General features: G+C 44.2%; 1 protein-coding gene across 10 annotated transcripts in view; it reads right to left on the minus strand.

Moving 5' to 3' along the window:
- LOC122562395 (unconventional myosin-XVIIIb-like) overlaps positions 1-21,660 on the minus strand; it is a 416,560-nt gene that overhangs the window by 362,452 nt on the left and 32,448 nt on the right. For 5 of the 10 annotated variants that reach the window (XM_087999916.1, XM_087999915.1, XM_087999912.1 and 2 more), the window contains one exon: positions 5,867-5,982. The exons of the other annotated variants lie outside the window; for them this stretch is intronic. In XM_087999916.1, the coding sequence (XP_087856042.1) occupies positions 5,867-5,905 (39 nt within the window). In that variant the 5' untranslated portion in view covers positions 5,906-5,982. The remainder of the gene's footprint in view (positions 1-5,866; positions 5,983-21,660) is intronic. 10 annotated transcript variants of the gene reach the window in all.

Below are 21,660 nucleotides of genomic sequence, written 5' to 3' on the forward strand. Positions count from 1 at the left end.
GTCTACCAGCAGCATGCAGCTTCTGATGCAACCCAAAATAGCACACAGCAACCATCTACATTGTACTGGCATCTTAGCAACAGCACTGCATCGTTCCCAAACTGAAACCAGTGTAGAGAATTTAATTAAAAGGGGAGGTTATGCAAGAACTTGCTCCTAAGGCAGAACCTTGTCAGTGGTGAGAAAGAGTTATCATCGCCACTTTTTCTAAACGGCACTCGCCACTACCGATCGCCCAAACTCAAAGCCAACTTTTACATAATGAACCTGAGTGCCTGAAAATGTAAGTGACCAGGGATTCTGGTTAACAGAGCAGTTTGGATAAACCTCCCCCTCTCTAACTGAATTGTTACTTTCTGAAATTGCTAGGTTCAATCTTTTAATTCACACACACACATACAGGATTACAGTGCAATGAATTATCAAGTCCAAATTCACAAAGCTTTGGGCTCACAGCTTGACATTAGCAAAGCAGAGATCAATATTGGTGCAGTTGTTTTAAATCTATTCACCACTCAGACAGTTTTGTACCCTGAGTGTCCTTTAACATTCCTCCAACCTACAACATCTGCAAAACAGCTTATTACAAATTTGGATTTCAAACGCAATTTCCATTCTGTAAATAAAATATTATAAAAATAATAAAAGTATTACTAATCACTCAATGTCAGAGTCTAGTATCCAAGGGCAGCTACTGGGATGAATCCCTTCCACAATACCCAATGAAGTGGCCTCAAATTACCAGTAGATTCCTAGGGTAGGTACTCATCCAGCAATGACTGAGATTCATAAAACTGCGTTACAAAGATAGAATTTACTTTAATGTCACAAATGAATCATTCTGTCAGGCTATATAAAGGCTTGTGATGGCAGAGCAGGAACTTGGAAGATCCTCAATATTGTTCCCAGATGTTCAATAGGATTCAATTTAAAACAAATGTGAAGGGACATGATGACTTCTTCTGGCACAAATGCCAAAAACTTGTCATTAGCATCTCTGACGTCAACCTGCCTTAGGCTGTGTCTTAGAAATTGTTCAACAAGGGTCAAGGACACAAAGCCAAGATGCGGAGATGCCGGTGTTGGACTGCGGTGGACAAAATTAAAAATCACACAACACCAGATTATAGTCCAACAGGTTTAACTGAAAGCGCTAGCTTTCAGAGCACTGCTCCTTCATCAGGTGGTTTTGGAGTATAAGATTGTAAGACACAGAATTTATAGCAAAAGTTTACAGTATGATGTAACTGAAATGATATACTGAAAAAGACCTGGATTGTTTGTTAAGTCTCGCATATTTTAGAATGACCATGTTGGTTTCAGATCTTTCATATGTCAATCGCAAAACTTTTTTAAAAGTTACATTCTCAAGTGAACTTTAACAATTGGTGTCATGTTGGCCCAGATAATGTATTGAAGATGTAAGCTTCCCTGTGTGAGACTGTCTGTGCCACAATGTTAAAAATCACACATCACCAGGTTATAGTCCAACAGGTTTATTTGGAATAAGATTGTAAGACACAGAATTTATATCAATCTTATTCTCCACAATCACCTGATGAAGGAGCAGCGCTCCAAAAGCTAGTGCTTCCAAATGAACCTGTTGGACTATAACCTGGTGTTGTGTGATTTTTAACTTTGTACAAAGCCAAGAGGCATTTGTTAAAGGCAGAGGGGATACAGGCAAGAAAATGCAAGAAATGCATTTAAGAAATCAATTAAAATGAAGGTTGTTAAAGATTTCAAGTGGATCCTTTCATTACTGGTATTTTAGACTGACTATTCTCATTTACATCCTGTGTATTTTTAATTATAGTTCTTGACTATTGTAGGGACATTATCATCATTATTTTCAATAGATAATTCTTGCTTGCTCCCTTGATTCCAGTTCCTTACAAACTTCTGTGTTGTTGAAATCCATTTACATTAATTGTCCAAGAATGTTCGGGGTAAGAAAAGGTAATAGGAATATAAATTAGCCAACTTACTATTAATCTAAATTTGGTAGTTGAAAAATTCTTTCTGAAATCCTATTGAATTTTAAATGACCCCAATGAGCACTCAGTTTCGGATTTTGACTGTCTGAGCAGGTTTACAGCTGCTGGGCAAACTGTGAAGAGGCTGCCAAAATCCAATTACTTACAAAATATTCATTTCAGAATTATCTGCATGATGCATGCAACTCTGAGACGGACTAACACCCCCCCACAGAGAGCAGAACCAGGCAATCCAATTGGAAATACGGGATGTCATGGATCCAATCCTGTATTGATGTCTTGGTTGCAAAGCACATTCAGAATGCAGTGATGAGATTAGACACATTGGCTTTGCAAATATAATCTCTGCCACAATGCCTGAATGAAAAAGCGACTGCATTCTGCATATCAAACCAAGACTTTCTCAGGGTCTATTGGAAATAAGCAGCCAGAGCATTTCTCGGACATTGTGAAGCCAACGTTTAGGCCATTGGTTTCCTCTGGTTGGGGAAATGAAGTCCCATAGCTCAGTCCTGAAGCTCAAATCCACTTGAACCCTCTAATGTACAAACACAACCAGCAGCACATGACCATGCTGACTGTAGCCTAACTCAACAATGGGCAGGAGCATTGTGCAAATGGAATGATAGTCTCATTGCCAATTCCTGTGATGCTGGTCTTTCCAAATAAATGTTAGCAACAAGACATAGATGACAAGAAAAAATGTGAAAGTTTGAGGTAATGACTTCCATAGCTTGGGTGAAATCAGACAATCCCTGTCTTCTTTGGTTTATCACACTAAGGAAACTGGTGGGTTAAAATGGCTAACACATAGAATGATGGCATCAGTGAGGTTTCAATCGCCATTCAGATTCTGGTATACTTTGAGGAGGAGGTATCAAGAGTTCTTTGAGGAGGTGTCAAGACAGGTCAACGACGGTCAAACAGTGGATGTGGTGTATATGGACTTCAGCAAGGCATTTGATAGGGATCCCCAGGATAGGGTCATTCATAAAGTCAGGAAGTATGGGATACAGGGAGATTTTGCTATCTGGATTCAGAATTGGCTAGCTGACAGAAGGCAGAGAGTGGTTGTAGATGGAAAGTATTCTGCCTGGAGAACAGGGCTCTGTTCTTGGACCTCTGATCTTTGTAGTTTTCATAAATGACTTGGATGAGCAGGTTGAGGGGTGGGTTAGTAAATTTGCAGATGACACAAAGGTTGGAGGTATCGTCGATAGTATAGAGGGCTACTGCAGGCTGCAGTGCAACATAGACAGGATGGAGAGCTGGGCTGAGAAATGATAGTTGGAGCTCAACCAGGATAAGTGCGAAGTGATGCATTTTGGAAGGTGGAACTCGAATGCTGAATATAGGATTAAAGTCAGGATTCTTAGCAGTGTGGAGGAACAGAGGGATCTGGGTGTGCAAGTGCATAGATCCCTCAAAGTTGCCACCCAAGTGGATCCGGTTGTTAAGAAAGCATATGGTGTTTTGGCTTTCATTAACAGGGGGATCGAGTTTAAGAGCTGCGAGGTTTTGCTGCAGCTCTACAAGTCCCTGGTGAGACCACACTTGGCATATTCTGTCCAGTTCTGGTCGCTCTACTATAGGAAAGAGACAGAGGCTTTGGAGAAGGTGCAAAGAAGGTTTACCAGGATGCTGCTGGGACTGGAGGGCTTGCCTTATGAAGGAAGGTTGAATGAGCTTGGACTTTTCTCTCTGGAGAGAAGGAGGAAGAGAGGAGGCCTAATCAAGGTGTACAAAATAATGAGTGGAATAGGTAGGGTCAATAGTCAGAGACTTTTCCCAAGGGCGGGATTGACTGGTATGAGGAGTCATAGTATGAAGAGATGAAGTGGAAGGTATAAAGGAGACGATAGAGGTAGGTTCTTTACACAGAGCGTTGTGAATGCATGGAATGCATTGCCAGTTGTGGTGGTGGAAGCAAAGTCATTGAGGACATTTAAGCGACTGCTGGACATGCACATGGAGGGGTGCGTAGGTTAAGTTACTATATTTTAGATTAGATTAGATTCCCTACAAGAAAGAGGCTCTTTGGCCCAACAATTCCACACCGACCCTCTGAAGAGCAACCCACCCAGACCCATTCCCCTACATTCACCCCTGACTAATGCACCTAACACAATGGGCAATTTAGCATGGCCAATTCACCTGACCTGCACATCTTTGGACTGTGGGAGGAAACCGGAGCACCCGAAGGAAACCCACGCAGAAACAGGGAGAATGTGCAAACTCCACACAGTCAGTCGCCCAAGGCTGGAATCGAACCCGGGTCCCTGGCGCCCTGAGGCAGCAGTGCTAACCACTGAGCCACTGTGCCATCCCATTTTACATTAGGATTAAATCTCGGCACAACATCGTGGGCCAAAGGGCCTGTTCTGTGCTATACTTTTCTATGCTTTATATACTCAGGACCTGTAAATCAATTAATTGGAATTGGTGTCCTTTGGTTTTCCAAGCAATGTTTCCACTTTCCAGAAACCACCCAGTTTTTAGCCTGTACTGGCCAATGCTCTTTATCAGCCAGGGGCATCAGAGATTACTCAATGCTGTCCTAATGTTATCCAGAGCTGTCTCACTGTGCAGACAATTAACCACAGTCTGTGAATGGTGACTGATATATCTCTGTTGAAAAGAGAGAGACACGAGGAGTTATACAATGTGGAGTGGGAGGGAAAATGGCATTATTCCACAAAGATGGAATGAGTGAGGAGGCAGGTCCTAAGCATGTCAGAACCCGAATGGGGATTGAAACCACACTGATGCCATCATTCTACGTGTTAGCCATTTTAATCCAACAGTTACCTTACTGAAACAATGAAAAGGAGATAGGGATTGTCTGATTTCACCCAGCCTATGGAAGAACTATGGCAAATTGCCATGAGACAATTTCAGGCAGCAGCTGCAGTCATTGTTTATTCAGTAACATCCTTCTCACTCACTGTCTGCAGGAAGCACCAATGTGAGGAGTCAAACTAGCAGAATTTCACAATACTTGGGCGCATCAGGTTAGTAACCAGTTAGCCTGTCATGAAGTGTGAAAAGCTAATAGACTTTGCTCTCTGCTGACTGCTGCCAAGCATCTGTGAAGCCTAGAGGGACAAGCATTCAGGAGGAGAGATGGAAACACAGATAGCATTTCAAACAGCTGGGACCCAGTCATCAGGGCAGCCAATACGGAGTTGACGATCCTTGTCAGGTAGGGCAGAGTACAGGGCAATGTCTAAAATAAACATGCTGATTAGACAGAGTACAGGGCAAAGGTAACCTCAAATAGTCTGGAATGGGAATGAAAATGTAGGGACTGTAATAGTCCGAGGGAGCTTTGTGCAAAAAGTGGAGAGGGGCCAGCAATCTCTTGCAGAGGAGCCAACCTGGTGAAAGAGAACTTTGTTTAACAGCATGGTGATTTCATAGCTGCCACAAAATCTAAAACGACAGGCTGTCCTGAGAAAGAGATAGTATATCTAGAAAAGCAAAATCAGGTCATGGACAAAAGGGAATAAAATGATGGATCCTGGCCTAAACGTCGCATGTCAAAAATGCCACCTATTCTGTCCCTGCAGCAGCTTAAGATTTGAGATCGAATTCATTTTAAGTAACAGTATGGGGTTTTGCCAGCTGCTGTGAGTTTCTGATTTGCAGTCACTCAGACAGACACTAAATGTTTTGATTTAAAAAGTGGTTCTTTTCCAAAAGTGGCTTTGAATTTACCAAACCCACGCGTGTCTAAACACATGCCATTTTGCTGAGCCATCAGATGCCTTGTTAAAGGAAGCTCATTCGCACTCCTAGAAGCCAATGCAACTTCTTTCTTCTCTTCTGCATGCAGGATGTAAACCTGTGACCCAAGAAGAGTAACTTTCCTTTTGTTCCCATAATGCTAGACGAGAGGAAACAGCCATGTTCCTATAGTTTAATCGAGGAGCGTTACACAACGGACTTTGCGCTGAGATGACTTGAAGGATATGGAGACATCAAACTACATGGCGGGCGAAAAGGTCATGCAGAATTTTCCAAACATAGAGAAATGGTGAAACAAGGAAAGGAAGAGAGAAACAGAATGATTAGATTAGTGATGCACGCAGAAAAATGTCAGACAAAATTATAGGAAAACTTGAATCGCTATTTTCTCTTGATGAAAACATTGATTGAATGAGAGACAGTGACCACAGTTCTGCAGCTCCTACGCTGCCTAATTTCCAGTAGTAGTACCTTCATTTATTATTGAAGGAGAATTGAAAACCTATGTATCATTCCAGTGCTAGTCAGATGCTGCACATTAGCATGGAGGATGAATTTCCTTTGTGTATCTTTCCAATTGCACCTTTTGTTTTATTATTGCGATCGAAATCAAAATGAATTCAGTCATTCACTTAAATCTAACAAAGCTGTGATAGGTCATAAGTTGGAGAGCTTCAGGAATTCCAAGATACCATTTTTTTTAAATCACAAACCACAAACTCCTCAGATGGACTGAAGAAAATGCTGGTCCACTGATTCACAAATTCTGCCCCACTTCTCATTTACAATATTTCTCAATCCTGCGATCTTTCTCGTCTGTCAACTTTATGATTGTAGACATTGCTCCTCTAACCTATCCTTCTTTCTCACTTTCGTGCTCCAAGAATGCCATCCTACCCTTGACTTCCCCCTCCTTGCAGCTCTAAGCTGTTGATATCATGATTCATCATACCATCTCCTGCCCACATTCTTTCCTACAGATTCTGGGCTGTGGAATCTTTTACCTTCCTTCGTCAAGTCCTCCTCATCTACAGATTTTCAAAACCTAAAACAGCCTCCTCATCCCCCTATTTTGTTTAAATTTCTCTCCCACCACTTATAACCTTGGCACTTCATCTAGGTTTCCACAATTTTAAATTATGAAACTCACAGAAGCTGTTATTAATGAAAGAAAGTTTTGCATTTATACCACAATTTTCACAACCGCTGGTCATCTCAAGGCACTTTGTGCCAGTGAAGGACTTTCTGAAGAATAGTGACTGTGCCAAAGTCAGAACATGACAGCTAATATGCACACAAGCAAGATCCCTCAGACAGCAATGGTGGTCTGTTGTGTGTGATAAAATTTGGTATTAGCCAAGATAACTTGCCTGTTCTTCTTTGAGATTGTGATTTGGGGTATCTTATATTTACCCAAGCAAGCACATCGAGTTTCAGTTTAATGCCTCGAATGAACAATAGATCCTCCAACATTGCAACACTCTCCCAATTCCACACCACAGTGGCAGCTGTTCATTTTTGCACTCGAGCAGTGAGAATGGAATTTGAACTCAGACCCTAACACGTCAAAAAGCAAGTGAGCTACCAACTGGGCCACAATTGAAACGTTAAAGAGCCAGCTCATTGTACACAATGACAACAACAGCACCTACGTGTGCCTTCAACATGGAGAAACATCACAAAGCGCTGCACCAGGTAAGGGTCAGATGAAAAGAGTTGGTGTGCGGGATTCCAGGCACTCAGGTTTATGAGAGAGTTTCCGCACGCAGAGATTGAATGGTCAACAGCACTGAAAAGGGAACCAAAGAACTGCGGATGCTGTCAGTCTACGACAAAAACAAAAATTGCTGGAAAAGCTCAGCAGGTCCGACAGCATCTGTGGAGAGAAATCAGAGTTAATCTTTTGGGTCAAGTGACCCTTCTTAAGGACTGTTCTGAGGAAAGGTCACTTGAGCGGAAAGGCTAACTCCTATTTCTCTCAACAGATGCTGCCAGACCTGCTGAATTTTTCCAGCAATTTCTGTTTGTAGCACTGAAATGGGGCTGGGGGGGAGGAGGAGGTGGGAATATACTAATGATAAGGATGGAACCCACAGAGAAAAGCATAGCTACAACAGAAAGGGTGAGAACATGGGACAGGTGGAGGTGAGCTGGGTAATGCTACTAGCCACCATTTAATAAAACCACAGAGTCAGTCAATCATCGCATCACTGGCTGGCTTCCGATTCAGCCTTGAAGATGATAGGTCAAAATGATTTCCCTCAGCATAATCCAGTGCCCCAAAATAAAAACCTTAAATGTTAGTCAGTTCAACAGGAGGCGAGAATGAAACCTCTAGTGACAGGTTTTGTTGCCACAAGCAGACTACAAGCAAACAGCAGCATGAGTTCACTTGTTACACGGACTGCAATTTAATAATTCCACACAGCTTGTGAATTTTATATTCTTCATTGAATACATGATCAGTGGAATTCTGTGGAATTTCATGGAATGTTGAAGGTTTGGAATAATGAGGGGGTTATGTCTGATAGTGCACAGGTTACTGATTGAAGAACTTCACTGCTACTCCATGCTGTGTGCCGAGCATTCAGTTTGATGCCTAGTCTCATGTGCAACAGTCTGTTTCAAAGACAATCTCACCAGACCCTAACTACCCACAACCGCTTCTGAAAATGCCTTTGTAACCAACTGGAGGGAAGAAAGGTTAAAACTTGTTAATCTTATCCTCTCTAAAACTGCATTAATTTGACAGAAGCTTCAGATTTCCAGAGACTCAAAGCCTTGCATTACCTCCAAGTAAATTCAAAGTAGAATCATTATCCCCAACAATTTAGGATCATTTCGACGGCTTGATTTTTCTACGTCTATGTGAGTGAAAGCGTGAGAGGACCAAATCTACCATTCCCAATCTGATGGAAGTAAGAGGCAAGTGCTATGTTCTTTCATATAATACAGGTCAGCCCAGCATGTTAAATTACGGACAGGCGATGAAATTCAAAGTCTTTGCAGGCCACAACAGTCTATGTCACTGGTAGTTAAGCACATAAACCTGATGGCTCTGCAAGGAAGGTCCGCAACAGGATCAGACACATTCAAAAGAAACAAGAAGTGAAATTCTCCATTCATTTAGTTCCCTCACTCAGAGAATACTAACCCTTTATTGAGGTGCAGCAAAATGAAACCCTAACCTTTTCCTTGTTTTACATTGTTTTAGTACCACCTGGACAAAGAGCCACTGCCTGCTATCGCCATTGAGTACAAAGCAAGTATTTACAGGTCTATTCCAAATAACAGAACAAGTGACCTCTGTCCCACCAACACCAACCCCCTCTGCTCCTTCAACCACCCCAACCCCAAATTCCCCTATCTCCCCAACTTGGTGTGAGGAAAGTGCTTCCACAGCACAAGAAGGCCCTGGATAACAAACTGGTTCCATTCCTGAGTACATTCGGAAGTCGATCCGCACGCAAGTTGGAATGCAATGTGGTACAATATAAAATATCCGTTCATAAGTACGAGCTAACAGTCACAGGGCAGATCCTTATCAATTAATTGTAATACAGGATCTTGTTTATAAGTCAGACTGTCATAAACTGGGGACGTCCTGTAAGATCAAACTGAATCTCTTGTCAATTGTCATCAAAGTCCATTTGGAAAGACAGGGGCACAGTGATAATGTCATTGGCTTGCAATGCACCAAGGTTAATAGTCTAAGGTTATGTGTGCATAATCCACCTATGGCCAATGGTGACATTTCAATTCAATATAAAGCTACTCTAATATTGACCATGTAGTATTGACCAGTTATTACAAATGCCCATCTGGATTACCAGTGTCCTAAAGGGAGAGAAATCTGCCAACCTTACCTGGTCTGACCTGCATGTGACTCCAAACTCACAGCAGTGTGACTGAGTTTTAACTATCCTCTGGGCCTAGTCAGTGGTGCCCACATCCCACAAAAAACAAAAGAAAAGTTTGACTATGAACAATTTTATCAATACAGCAATACATAGGCTTAAGGATGTCCTTCAGCTTAATAACTTATCTCTAACTTTGGTCTGAGTAAAAGGTGCGTGACAAAATTTTGTGGTTTATGGGTGGCCAATGAAAAGGCCCATTACTTCCTTAAAAGTGAAGCAAGGTGGAATCACACTGAATAATAACCAGTGGGCCCCAATGGGGAAATCTGATCTTATGAGATGTCAAAAACCATCGAGCACAGCAACATGTTAAACACTCTGGACTGTGGTTTCAGCATCGTCTCTTGTTAAAACAAATACAAGCATCCAGAGGGATCCCACTAGCTCTGATAAACTAAAAAAACATGATCAGTCATGGCAACAGGGACAGGGTTTGGGAATGCAATTAACAGAGAGGTCATCCGACTGTAAAATATACTCTATCTATCCCTCTGCAGCTGCTGTCTTGACCTTGGTGTTTTCCAGCATATTCTGGTTCATTGTGAGTAAAAGGATTGCTTCTTTAAAGGCAGTGCCTGGGAGGGTAGCAGAACATGGAACAGGAACAGGCCCTTCGGCCCACCATGCCTATGCTGCTCATGTTGCCATTCTAAACTAATCCCATCTGCCTGCACATGGTCCTAATCCCTCCATCCCTCCTGTCTAAATGCCTCATAAACTTTGCTATCGTATATGCTTCAACCTACCTCATAGCTTTCCTATCTATTCTATCTGCCCTTCAACCTCTGACGCTCTAGTGATAGCTGTGTTCCACAGGGCTCAGTGCTGGGTCCACCATTATTTGTCATTTATATAAACGATTTGGATGAGAATTTAGGAAGCATAGTTATTAAGTTTGCAGCTGACACTAAAATTGATGGTAAAATAGACAGGGAGGAAGGCTCTCTAAGATTACAAAGGGATCTTAATCAATTGGGCTAATGGGCTGAGGAGTGGCAGGTGGAGTTTTATTTTAGATAAATGTGAGATGTTGCATTTTGGTAAAACAAACAAGGATAGGGTTTATACAGTTAATGGTAGGGCTCTGGGAGGGTTGTAGAACAGAGAGACCGAGAGATTCAGGTAATAGCTCATTGAATGTGTGACACAGGTAGACAGAATGATGTAGAAGGTCTTTCGTACACTTGCCTTAATTGGTCAGACCATTGAGTATAGGACTTGGGACATCATTTTGCTGTTGTATAGATATTGGTAAGGCCATGTTTGGAGTATTGTTACAGTTCTGGTCACCCGCTATTGGAAGGATATTATGAAATTGGAGGGAGTACAGAAAAGACGTACCAGGATGGAGCTGGGACTGAGAGGTTTGAGTTATAAGGATAGGCTGGAAATTCTTTCACTGCAGTGTAGGAGGTTGAGGGGTGGCCTTATAGAGGTTTATAAAATCATGACGGGCATAGATAAAGGTCTTTTCCCTAGAATTGGAATTTAGGGTATAATTTTAAGGTGAGAGGAGAAAGATTTAAAAGGCATCCTGAGGGGCAACTTTTTCACACAGAGGGTGGTTTGTGTGTGGAATGAACTGCCAGAGGAAGTGGTAGATGCAGGTACAGTTACAACATTTAAAAGCCATTTGGACAGATACATGAATAGGAAAGGTTTAGAGGGATATGGGTCAAATGCAGGCAAGTATGATTCGGTGAGTTTGGGAAACTTGGTCAATGTGGATGAGTTGGACCAAAGGGTTTGTCTCTGTGCCGTATGACCTGATGACCCTCATCCAAGTTTGACTAACCTCTCCTTACAACGAATGCACTCCAATCCAGGCCACATCCTGGTAAACGTCTTCTGTTCCCCCTCCAAAGTCTCCACATCCTTCCTGCACACAGTATTGCTGAAATAACTGCACAGAGACCAGTATCCCGTCACCAAGTCACCCTTTATTTACATGTGCACTGTACATGGGCTCTGACCAGCTAAAGCCAGTCTCTAGAATGAGGACACTCTCTAAATAAAAAACAGAAATTGCTGGAAAAGCTCATCAAGTCTGCCAGCATCTGTGGAGATAAATCAGAGTTAACGTTTCGTGATCTTTCCTCAGACTCTCTGAAGCTCCTGTCAGCCAGGGTTCCCTGATTGACCCAGGCTAATAACCCCAATCAGGGATCTTACAGTAATTGTGATCCACTTGGCTCTCCAACCAATCATTATAATTACATTATGAACAACAGAGGTCTCAGCACCGATCCTTGCATAACACCACTAGTCACAGACCTCCCGTCAGTAAAACACCCCTCTACAACTACCTGCTGTCTTCAATAACCAAGCCAATTTTGTATCCAACTTATCACCATGCATTTTGTGTGATTTGATCTTCTGAACCAGCCTTCCATGAGGAATGTTGTCAAATTCTTTAGTAAATCCATATAGATAGCATCTACTGCCTTACCCTCACCAATTATTTTTATCAGTTCCTCAAAAAACTCCATCACGTTCTTGAGACAAGACTTCCCTTGCATAAAACCATGCTGACTATCCCGGAGAAACGCTCTGAAAGCTAGTGCTTCCACATAAACCTGTTGGACTACACCCTGGTGTTGTGCGATTTTTAACTTTGTCCACCCCATTCCAACACCGGCTCCTCCACATTATCCCTAATAAGTCAATTCTTCTCCAAATGCAAGTAAATCCTGTTCCTAAGAATCTTCTCCAATAACTTGCAGGATGAAAGGATTAACAGAAGGCATTTTGTTTTTCCAGAGATGCTCAGAATCATGATTGTTACAGCACAATTCAGTCCATTGTGTTGCCTTTGTTCTTCAAATGCGTATTGATACCTAGTGCCAATCTCTGGCATTTTCCCCATATCCCTGCATGCTATTTCCTTCCAAATAATCGGTCAAAGCCCTGTTGAATGCTTCAATTGAATCTGCTCACATCACATTTCCAGCCACTGCATTCCATGCCCTAACAACCCAATATATGCTATATGTTCATGACCAGGAAAATCTCTATCAAGTCTCTTCCCAGCTTTCTTCTTTCCAAGATGCCAACTTCTCAAACCTAAGCTCAGAACTGAACTTTCTCATTTTTGGAACCATTATGTAAATCACTTCTGCATTCATATTTGTCATGAAAGATGCCACCCACAACTATACACGACATTCCAACTGAAGTCTAAAAAGTGCCTTGTACAAAATCACTACGGTGTGGAAGAGGCCATTTAGCCCATCAAGTCCACACCAATCCTCCAAAGAGCATCACACTCCTACCTTATCCCTATAATCCCTATGGTTAATCCACCTAGTTTAGCCATTCCTGGACACGAGGTGGATTAACCATGCTAAATTGTCCATAACCTCATAGAGACAAATCATAGAATCCATACAGTGTGGAAACAGGCCATTTGGCCCAACAAATCCACACCAACCTCCAAAGAGTATCCCACCCAGGCCCATTCCCTCACTAATGCCCCTAACCTACACATCTCTGAACACTTTAGGCAATTTCCTATGGCCAAATCACCCTAACCTGCACATCTTTGGATAATGGGAGGAAACCGGAGCACCCGGAGCAAACACCGGGAGAACATGTAACCTCCACACAGACACTCGCCTGAGGCTGGAATCAAAGCCGGGTCCCTGGTGCTGTGAGGCAGCAGTGCTAACCACTGAGCCTCAGTGCAGCGATGTACATGTTCAACATCACCTCCTTGCTCTTTTGCCCTGTGCCCAGTTTATTAATTGCTCTCTCCAGCAGTTCGGCCACCTTTAATGAGCTGGGCACATGTACACCAAGGTCCCTTTGCTCCTGCAACCCCTTTCAGAATTGTACTTTCAATTTTGTATTGTCTTCTAATATTCTTCCCACCAAAATTCATTACCTCACACGCATTTGTAATTTGTAACTTCTCGTTTCCTGTCCTTTTCCTTCTTCCTTGAATGCGTGCGAGGGTGAACGTGTGTCACAAAACATTCTGCTGGGGTCTTTCTTTTTGAATGTCGTAATAAATTCAACTTTTTCTGAATCCTAAAGCATTTGCAATGGGCCATTGTAAATTGTATTTGATAAACAGGGTTTGGGAAAATCTGGCACTGCATCATTTTGAAGGGGAAAAGAAAATAAGAGGAGATACTTCCGTAAAGACGCACCTCTGTTCTGGACAGGAGACAACAGTAAGATTAGGTCAATTCATCTCTGCCACGTCTACAACAATATTATGATAGGGCGATTGGGACCTAGTACCGGTGACGTAACATTTCATTGAAAGAAAGAATATATCTTGGGTAGTATGTTATAGAGTCATAGCGATGTATAGCACGGAAACAGACCCTTCAGTCCAACTCATCCATGCCGACCAGATATCACAACCTAATGTGGTTCCACCTGCCAGCACCCAGCCCATATCCCTCCAAACCCTTCCTATTCATATACCCATCCCGATAGCTTTTAATTGTTGCAATTGTACTAGCCTCCACCACTTCCTCTGGCAGATCATTCCATACCCGTACCACCCTCTGAGTAAAAATATTGCCCCTTACATCTCTTTTACATCTTTCTCCTCTTACCCTAAACCTATGCCCTCTAGTTCTGGATGCCCCCACCCCAGAGAAAAGACTTTGTCTATTTATCCTATCCATGCCCCTCATGATTTTATAAACCTCTATAAGGTCACCTCTCAGCCTCCGACGCTCCAGGGAAAACAGCCCCAGCCTGTTCAACCTCTCCCTATAGCTCAAATCCTCCAACCCTGGCAACGTCCTTGTAAATCTTTTCTGAACCCTTTCAAGTTTCACAACATCTTTCCGATAGGAAGGAGACCAGAATTGACTTCCCAAGATACTTCCAGCTCCAAAACAGCAAGCAAGCCCCAGTTGGGACAGAGTAAGTGCTTCAGTAAGGCCTCACTAGTGAAGTGCCGCATTCCCACAAAATCATGGGAATCACTGGCCGGAGACCGTCCAAAGTGGAGGAGGAGCATCCGGGAAGGGATCGAGCACCTCGGGACTTGCTGTTGGGAAGAAGTGGAAGCCAAGGGAGACAGCATAAAAGCATGCTGCCACATCAACACCCAACACACCCTTTCCTGTGACCACCTTCTGGCCCAAGTGTAACAGAGTCACATCAGTCTGTGCAGCCACCTACAGACTCACCCTGAGAATGGAAAAGAGTCATCCTTGTCTGCGAGGGACTGCCAGTTATGCTGATGATGAGATTGTTGTGAACAGATTGTTCACTGAAAAGGAAACGATGCATCAATTGACACATTGTGCACAGAGGTCTTTGAATAGCAGCACATATTCCGAGAGAAGTGAGTTATTGAGTGTAAAAGCAAGTAAGCTATGCTGAACCTCAGCTGAACTGAATTCATGGACTGCATCTACAGAGCGCTGCACTCAATTCTAGTCGCTACATTTTAGGAAGGATGCAAGTGTTCTTGAGAGGGTTGTTGAAACTTTATTGCTGGAACAGCACAGCAGGTCAGGCAGCATCCAGGGTACAGGAGATTCGACGTTTCGGGCACAGGCCCTTCTTCAGGAATGAGCAGAGAGTGTTCAGCAGGAGAAGATAAAAGGTAGGGAGGAGGGACTTGGAGGAGGGGCGTTGGAAATGTGATAGGTGGAAAGAGGTCAAGGTGAGGGTGATAGGTTGGAGTAGGATGGAGGCGGAGAGGTCAAGAAGAAGACTGCAGGTCAGGAAGGCGGTGCCGGGCTGGAGGGATCCGGCTGAGACAAGGTGGGGGGAGGGGGGATGAAGAAACTGGTGAAGTCCAAGTTCATCCCCTGCGGTTGGAGGGTTCCCAGTCGGAAGATAAGACGCTCCTCCTCCGACCGTCGGGTTGTTGTGGTTTGGCGGTGGATGAGTCCAATGACCTGCATATCCTCGGTGGAGTGGGAGGGGGAGTTGAAATGCTGTGCTACAGGTTGGTTGGGTTGGTTCGTCCGGGTGGCCCAGAGGTGCTCTCTGAATCGCTCCGCAAGTAGGCGGCCTGTTTCCCCAATATAGAGGAGGCCACACCGGCTGCAGCGGATGCAGTAGATGATGTGGGTGGAGGTGCAGGTGAATCTGTGGCGGATATGGAAGTTTCCTTTGGGGCCTTGGAGAGAAGTGAGGGGGGAGGTGTGGGCGCAAGTGTTGCACCTCCTGCGGTTGCAAGGGAAGGTGCCGGGAGTGGAGGTTGGGTCGGTGGGGGGTGTGGATCTGACAAGGGAGTCGCGGAGGGAGTGGTCTCTACGGAAAGCTGATAGGGGAGGGGAGGGAAATATATCCTTGGTGCTGGGGTCTGTTTGGAGGTGGCGGAAGTGACGGCGGATGATGCGCTGTACATGGAGATTGGTGGGGTGGTAGGTGAGGACCAGTGGGGTTCTGTCCTGGTGGCGGTTGGAGAGGCGGGGCTCAAGGGCGGAGGAGCGGGAATTGGAGGAGATGCGGTGGAGGGCACCGTCGACCACGTCGGGGGGGAAATTGCGGTCCTTGAAGAAGGAGGCCATCTGTGTTGTACGTATTTTGAACTGGTCCTCCTGAGGGTGCAGAGCAGAGTTGCCATAATGATTTCAGGGATGGTGGACATTAGTTGCAAGGTAAGGTTGGTGAGCTAGAGTTGTTTACCTTGGAACAAAGACGACCAGGGGAGATTTGATCAGGGTGTACAAGGTTATGACAGGTTCAGGTAAGGTTGGCAAACACAAAGGGGAATGGGTTGCATTCAGTGAATGGCAATGATCTGGAACTCACTGCCTACGAGCGTGGTGCAAGTGGTGACAATAAATGGTTTCAAAAGGAAATTTGAGGGAAATGAAGTTGCACAGCAATGGTGTTAGAGTGGGGGAACGGGACTTAACGGACTGCAATGCAAAGAGCGTGCATAGACTTGGTGAGCCATCATGACTCTCTGGCCACAGGCTGGCCAGAGCAAAGTACCCTGAGAGACAGTCAAGGTAATGATTACCATTGATACTCTGGCAGTGTTCAATACATACAGTATCATATCTGTTATGAGAATTGATCAGAGAGACCACCACCTTCAAAGAGACCAATTACTTTGAGAAAACTACTATAGTCTGATCACAATGGTGGTTCTTTACAAATTCCTCCCAATCTACCGTGAACATTTTGCATCCAAGGCATCTGTTGATGTGATGTACTCCTCTTTTGGCCATAACAGATGTGTTTTTATTCAATTTTCTTTTCTTATTTTCTTCCCAACACAGAAGAAATATCTTAGCTGTCTTTCCCTTCCAATATTTTGTGGGTTTCGAAGAGATCACCTCTCACTTTTCAAATCTCTACAGAATAGAGACTAGGTTTGTCCCCTCTCTCTTCACAGGACAGTCATGTTGTCCCAGGAACATGGCTGCTCTATCAACCGCCTTCAGAGGTCCTCTCCATTACAGATGCCATTCTTCAGCCAATGTTCTGTGCATGGCAGTGACTTACAGAACTGGAAGTCAATGTTGTGACTTACATGGACCCTAAGAGCAGCTGTGCGCAGCCGTGCAGTTTAGAGGGAGCATTGGTTATGGCTATTGGAGGTCAGTCATCTCAGTTCCAGGACATATCTGCTGCAGTAGTACCTCAGGATAGTGTCATTGGCCCAACCATCTTCAGCTGCTTCATCAATAACCTTCCCTTCACCATAAGATCAGAAGTGGGCATTACAAAATATTCAGCACCATTCACAGCTCCTCAGATACTGAAGCAATCCATACCCAAATGTAGAAAAACGCGGGCAATCTGAAGCAAAACCAGATTGGAGAAACTCAGCTGGTCTGGTGCATCTGGGGAGAAAGAAGAGTGAAACTTTTGAGTCCCTCTGATGGAAGAGTCACCAGACTCAAAACACTAACTCTGCTTTCTCGCCACTGATCTCCAGCACCTGCATTCCTTTGTTTTATTTAAGACTTGGACAATATCCAAGTTTGCACTTGCAAGAGGCAAGTAACAATTATGAAACACAAATGCCAACCAATGATCATTTCCGACAAGAGAAAATCTAACCATCACCCTTTAATACTCAATGGCTTTACTACTGCTGAATCTCCATTGTCAACATCCTGGGGTTATCATTAGCCAGAAACTGAACTGGATTAGCCATATACGAACAATGGTTACAATAGCAGGTCAAAGGTTAGGAATCCTGCAGCTAGTAACTCACTTCCTGTCAGCCATCTTTAAATTAGGGGTGTGATGGAATTCTCCCCATTTGCCTGGATAACTGCAGCTCCAATAACACTCAAGAAACTTGGCACCTTTCAGGTTAAAACACCACATCCATGAACATTCGAAACCCTCCACCATTGATGCTCAGTAACAACTGAGTAAAACTACAAGAGCACTGCAGAAATTAATTCAGGGTCCTTAGACAGCACCTTCTAAACCTACCATCTTTTAGTACAAAGGCAACAGATATGTGGGTAGACCACCTCATCAAGTTCCGGTTCTGGTCACCACATTATAAGAAGGATGTGGAAGCTTTGGAAAAGGTGCAGAGAGATTTACTAGGATGTTACCTGGTATGGAGGGAAGGTCTTACGAGGAAAGGCTGAGGGACTTGAGGCTGTTTTCGTTAGAGAGAAGAAGGTTGAGAGGTGACTTAATAGAGACATATAAGATAATCAGAGGGTTAGATAGGGTGGACAGGGAGAGCCTTTTTCCAAGAATGGTGACGGCGAGCATGAGGGGGCATAGCTTTAAATTGAGAGGTGATAGATATAGGACAGATGTCAGAGGTAGTTTCTTTACTCAGAGAGTAGTAAGGGTATGGAATGCTTTGCCTGCAACAGTAGTAGATTAGCCAACTTTAAGTTCATTTAAGTTGTCATTGGACAAGCATATGGACGTACATGGAATAGTGTAGGTTAGATGGGCTTCAGATTGGTAAGACTGGTCGGCGCAACATCAAGGGCCGAAGGGCCTGTACTGCACTGTAATGTTCTATGTTCTATGTATGTTCCCCTCCATACATTCACAATCTCAACTTGGAAATACATATCACCATAGCTTCAGTGTCGCTGGGTCAAAATCCTGGAATTCTCTTGCCAGGGGTATTGTGGATGGACCGACACAAATGGACTGCAGCAGTTCAAGGATGCAGCTCACCACCGCATTCTCAAAGGTAACTAAGGATAGACAATAAATATTGGCCAGTGATGTCCATGTCCATGAATGAGAAAAAACACAACTTTCATTGCATTCTTTTTATGACAATGATATTCTCCCAAGATGGAGAAAGTGAGGTCTGCAGATGCTGGAGATCAAAGTTGAAACTTTATTGCTGGAACAGCACAGCAGGTCAGGCAGCATCCAGGGAACAGGAGATTCGACGTTTCGGGCACAGGCCCTTCTTCAGGAATGAGCAGAGAGTGTTCAGCAGGAGAAGATAAAAGGTAGGGAGGAGGGACTTGGAGGAGGGGAGTTGGAAATGTGATAGGTGGAAAGAGGTCAAGGTGAGGGTGATAGGTCGGAGTAGGGTGGAGGCGGAGAGGTCAAGAAGAAGACTGCAGGTCAGGAAGGCGGTGCCGGGCTGGAAGGATCCGGCTGAGACAAGGTGGGGGGAGGGGGGATGAAGAAACTGGTGAAGTCCAAGTTCATCCCCTGCGGTTGGAGGGTTCCCAGTCGGAAGATAAGACGCTCCTCCTCCGACCGTCGGGTTGTTGTGGTTTGGCGGTGGATGAGTCCAATGACCTGCATATCCTCGGTGGAGTGGGAGGGGGAGTTGAAATGCTGTGCCACAGGTTGGTTGGGTTGGTTCGTCCGGGTGGCCCAGAGGTGCTCCCTGAATCGCTCCGCAAGTAGGCGGCCTGTCTCCCCAATATAGAGGAGGCCACACCGGCTGCAGCGGATGCAGTAGATGATGTGGGTGGAGGTGCAGGTGAATCTGTGGCGGATATGGAAGTTTCCCTTGGGGCCTTGGAGAGAAGTGAGGGGGGAGGTGTGGGCGCAAGTGTTGCACCTCCTGCGGTTGCAAGGGAAGGTGCCGGGAGTGGTGGTTGGGTCGGTGGGGGGTGTGGATCTGACAAGGGAGTCGCGGAGGGAGTGGTCTCTACGGAAAGCTGATAGGGGAGGGGAGGGAAATATATCCTTGGTGCTGGGGTCTGTTTGGAGGTGGCGGAAGTGACGGCGGATGATGCGCTGTACATGGAGATTGGTGGGGTGGTAGGTGAGGACCAGTGGGGTTCTGTCCTGGTGGCGGTTGGAGGGGCGGGGCTCAAGGGCGGAGGAGCGGGAAGTGGAGGAGATGCGGTGGAGGGCACCGTCGACCACGTCGGGGGGGAAATTGCGGTCCTTGAAGAAGGAGGCCATCTGTGTTGTACGTATTTTGAACTGGATTCTCGTATTCTCCCAAGATAAAGAGACTAAAACTACACATAGTACTCCAAGTGAGATCTTACCAAGTTTCTATATAATTGAAGTAAGACTTCACTGCCTCTGCACTCAAATTCTTTTACAATTCTAACATTCCATTAGCCTTCTGAATTATTTACTGCACCTTCATATTAGACTTCAGTGATGGAGTATCAATGATGACCAGCTCCTTTTGTATACCTATACTTTCCAATTTCATAGAGTCGTAGAGTCTTAGAGACGTACAGCATGGAAACAGACCCTTCGGTCCAACCCATCCAAGCCGACCAGATATCCCAACCCAATCTAGTCCCACCTGCCAGCACCCAGCCCATATCCCTCCAAACCCATATACCCATCCAAGTGCCTTTTAAATGTTGCAATTGTACCAGCCTCCACCACTTCCTCTGGGAGCTCATTCCTTACACGTTCCACCCTCTGCATGAAAACGTTGCCCCTTAGGTCTCTTTTATATCTTTCTCCTCTCACCCGAAATCTATGCACTCTAATTCTAGACTCCCCCACCCCAGGGAAAACATTTTGTCTATTTATCCTATCCACACCCCTCATGATTTTGTAAACCTCTATAAGGTCACCCCTCAGCCTCCCTCATAACATTAAAGAAAGGCTACGTGTTCCTCCCACCAGAAGTGAATAACCTCACTAATTTTCCATTCTATATTCCATCTGCCAAATTCATGCCCATTCACTAAGCCTGTCCAAATCCTGCTGAAACCACTTTACATTTTCCTTATCCTATTTAGATTTGTACTATCTGCAAATTTGGAAATATTACACTTGATTCCCACTTTCAAATCAAAGATTGATATTCTGAACAACCAAGGCCCAAGTACTGATCCTTGCAGTACCTCACTAGTCACAATCTGCCAATACAAGAATAAATGCTTATTTATTCTCTTTGTTTTCTATGTGTTAGCCTGTCCTCAATCTATGTCAGTATGTTTTCTCCTATTCTGTGCACTTTAATTTTCCCCAATCTCCTATGAAGGATTTCATCAAGCCTTCTGCAATTCCAAGTATACCACATCCATCAACTCCCCTTTAACAATTTTGTTAATAACACCCTCAAAACACTCCAATAAGTATCTGTAAAACAATTTCCCATTTCCACATTCTTGCTGACTCTGCCCAGTCAGATCATTATTATCCAAAGGTCTACTTCCTATTCTTTATGATAGATTCTGACATTTTCCTGGTGTAAGGCCAATGGATCAGTAGAACCCTCTTTTCTCTCTTGTTCCCTTCTTAAACAGTGAGTGACATTTACATGCTTCCAATTTACAGAAATCATCCCATAATCTAAAGCATTTTGGGAGATAGACACCAATGCATAGATTAGCTCTATTGACACTTCCTTCAACACTTTGGGAGGTGGAATATCTTTTCAGCTTTCAGCCCCGTTAATTTCTCCAGTAGGTGAAGTTGCCATAGTCTTAGAGAGAGACAACTGGCGATGGTTTAACCTGAGGATCCCCATGCCTCAGGCAAAGGGAGAGGTTGAGAAGGAGAGTCCTTTATGGACCTACATTCTGTTTGTATAAATGACCCTGAGCTTCTGGTTGCCTGTCACTTTAACACACCACTGTGCTCCCTGGCCAACACCTCTGTCTCAGGCTGGCTGTGATGCTCCA

Source organism: Chiloscyllium plagiosum, unplaced genomic scaffold, assembly GCF_037043375.1.
Source record: "Chiloscyllium plagiosum isolate Xiang-an unplaced genomic scaffold, Cpla_swu_hap1 HiC_scaffold_24, whole genome shotgun sequence".
NCBI classification, from domain to species: domain Eukaryota; kingdom Metazoa; phylum Chordata; class Chondrichthyes; order Orectolobiformes; family Hemiscylliidae; genus Chiloscyllium; species Chiloscyllium plagiosum.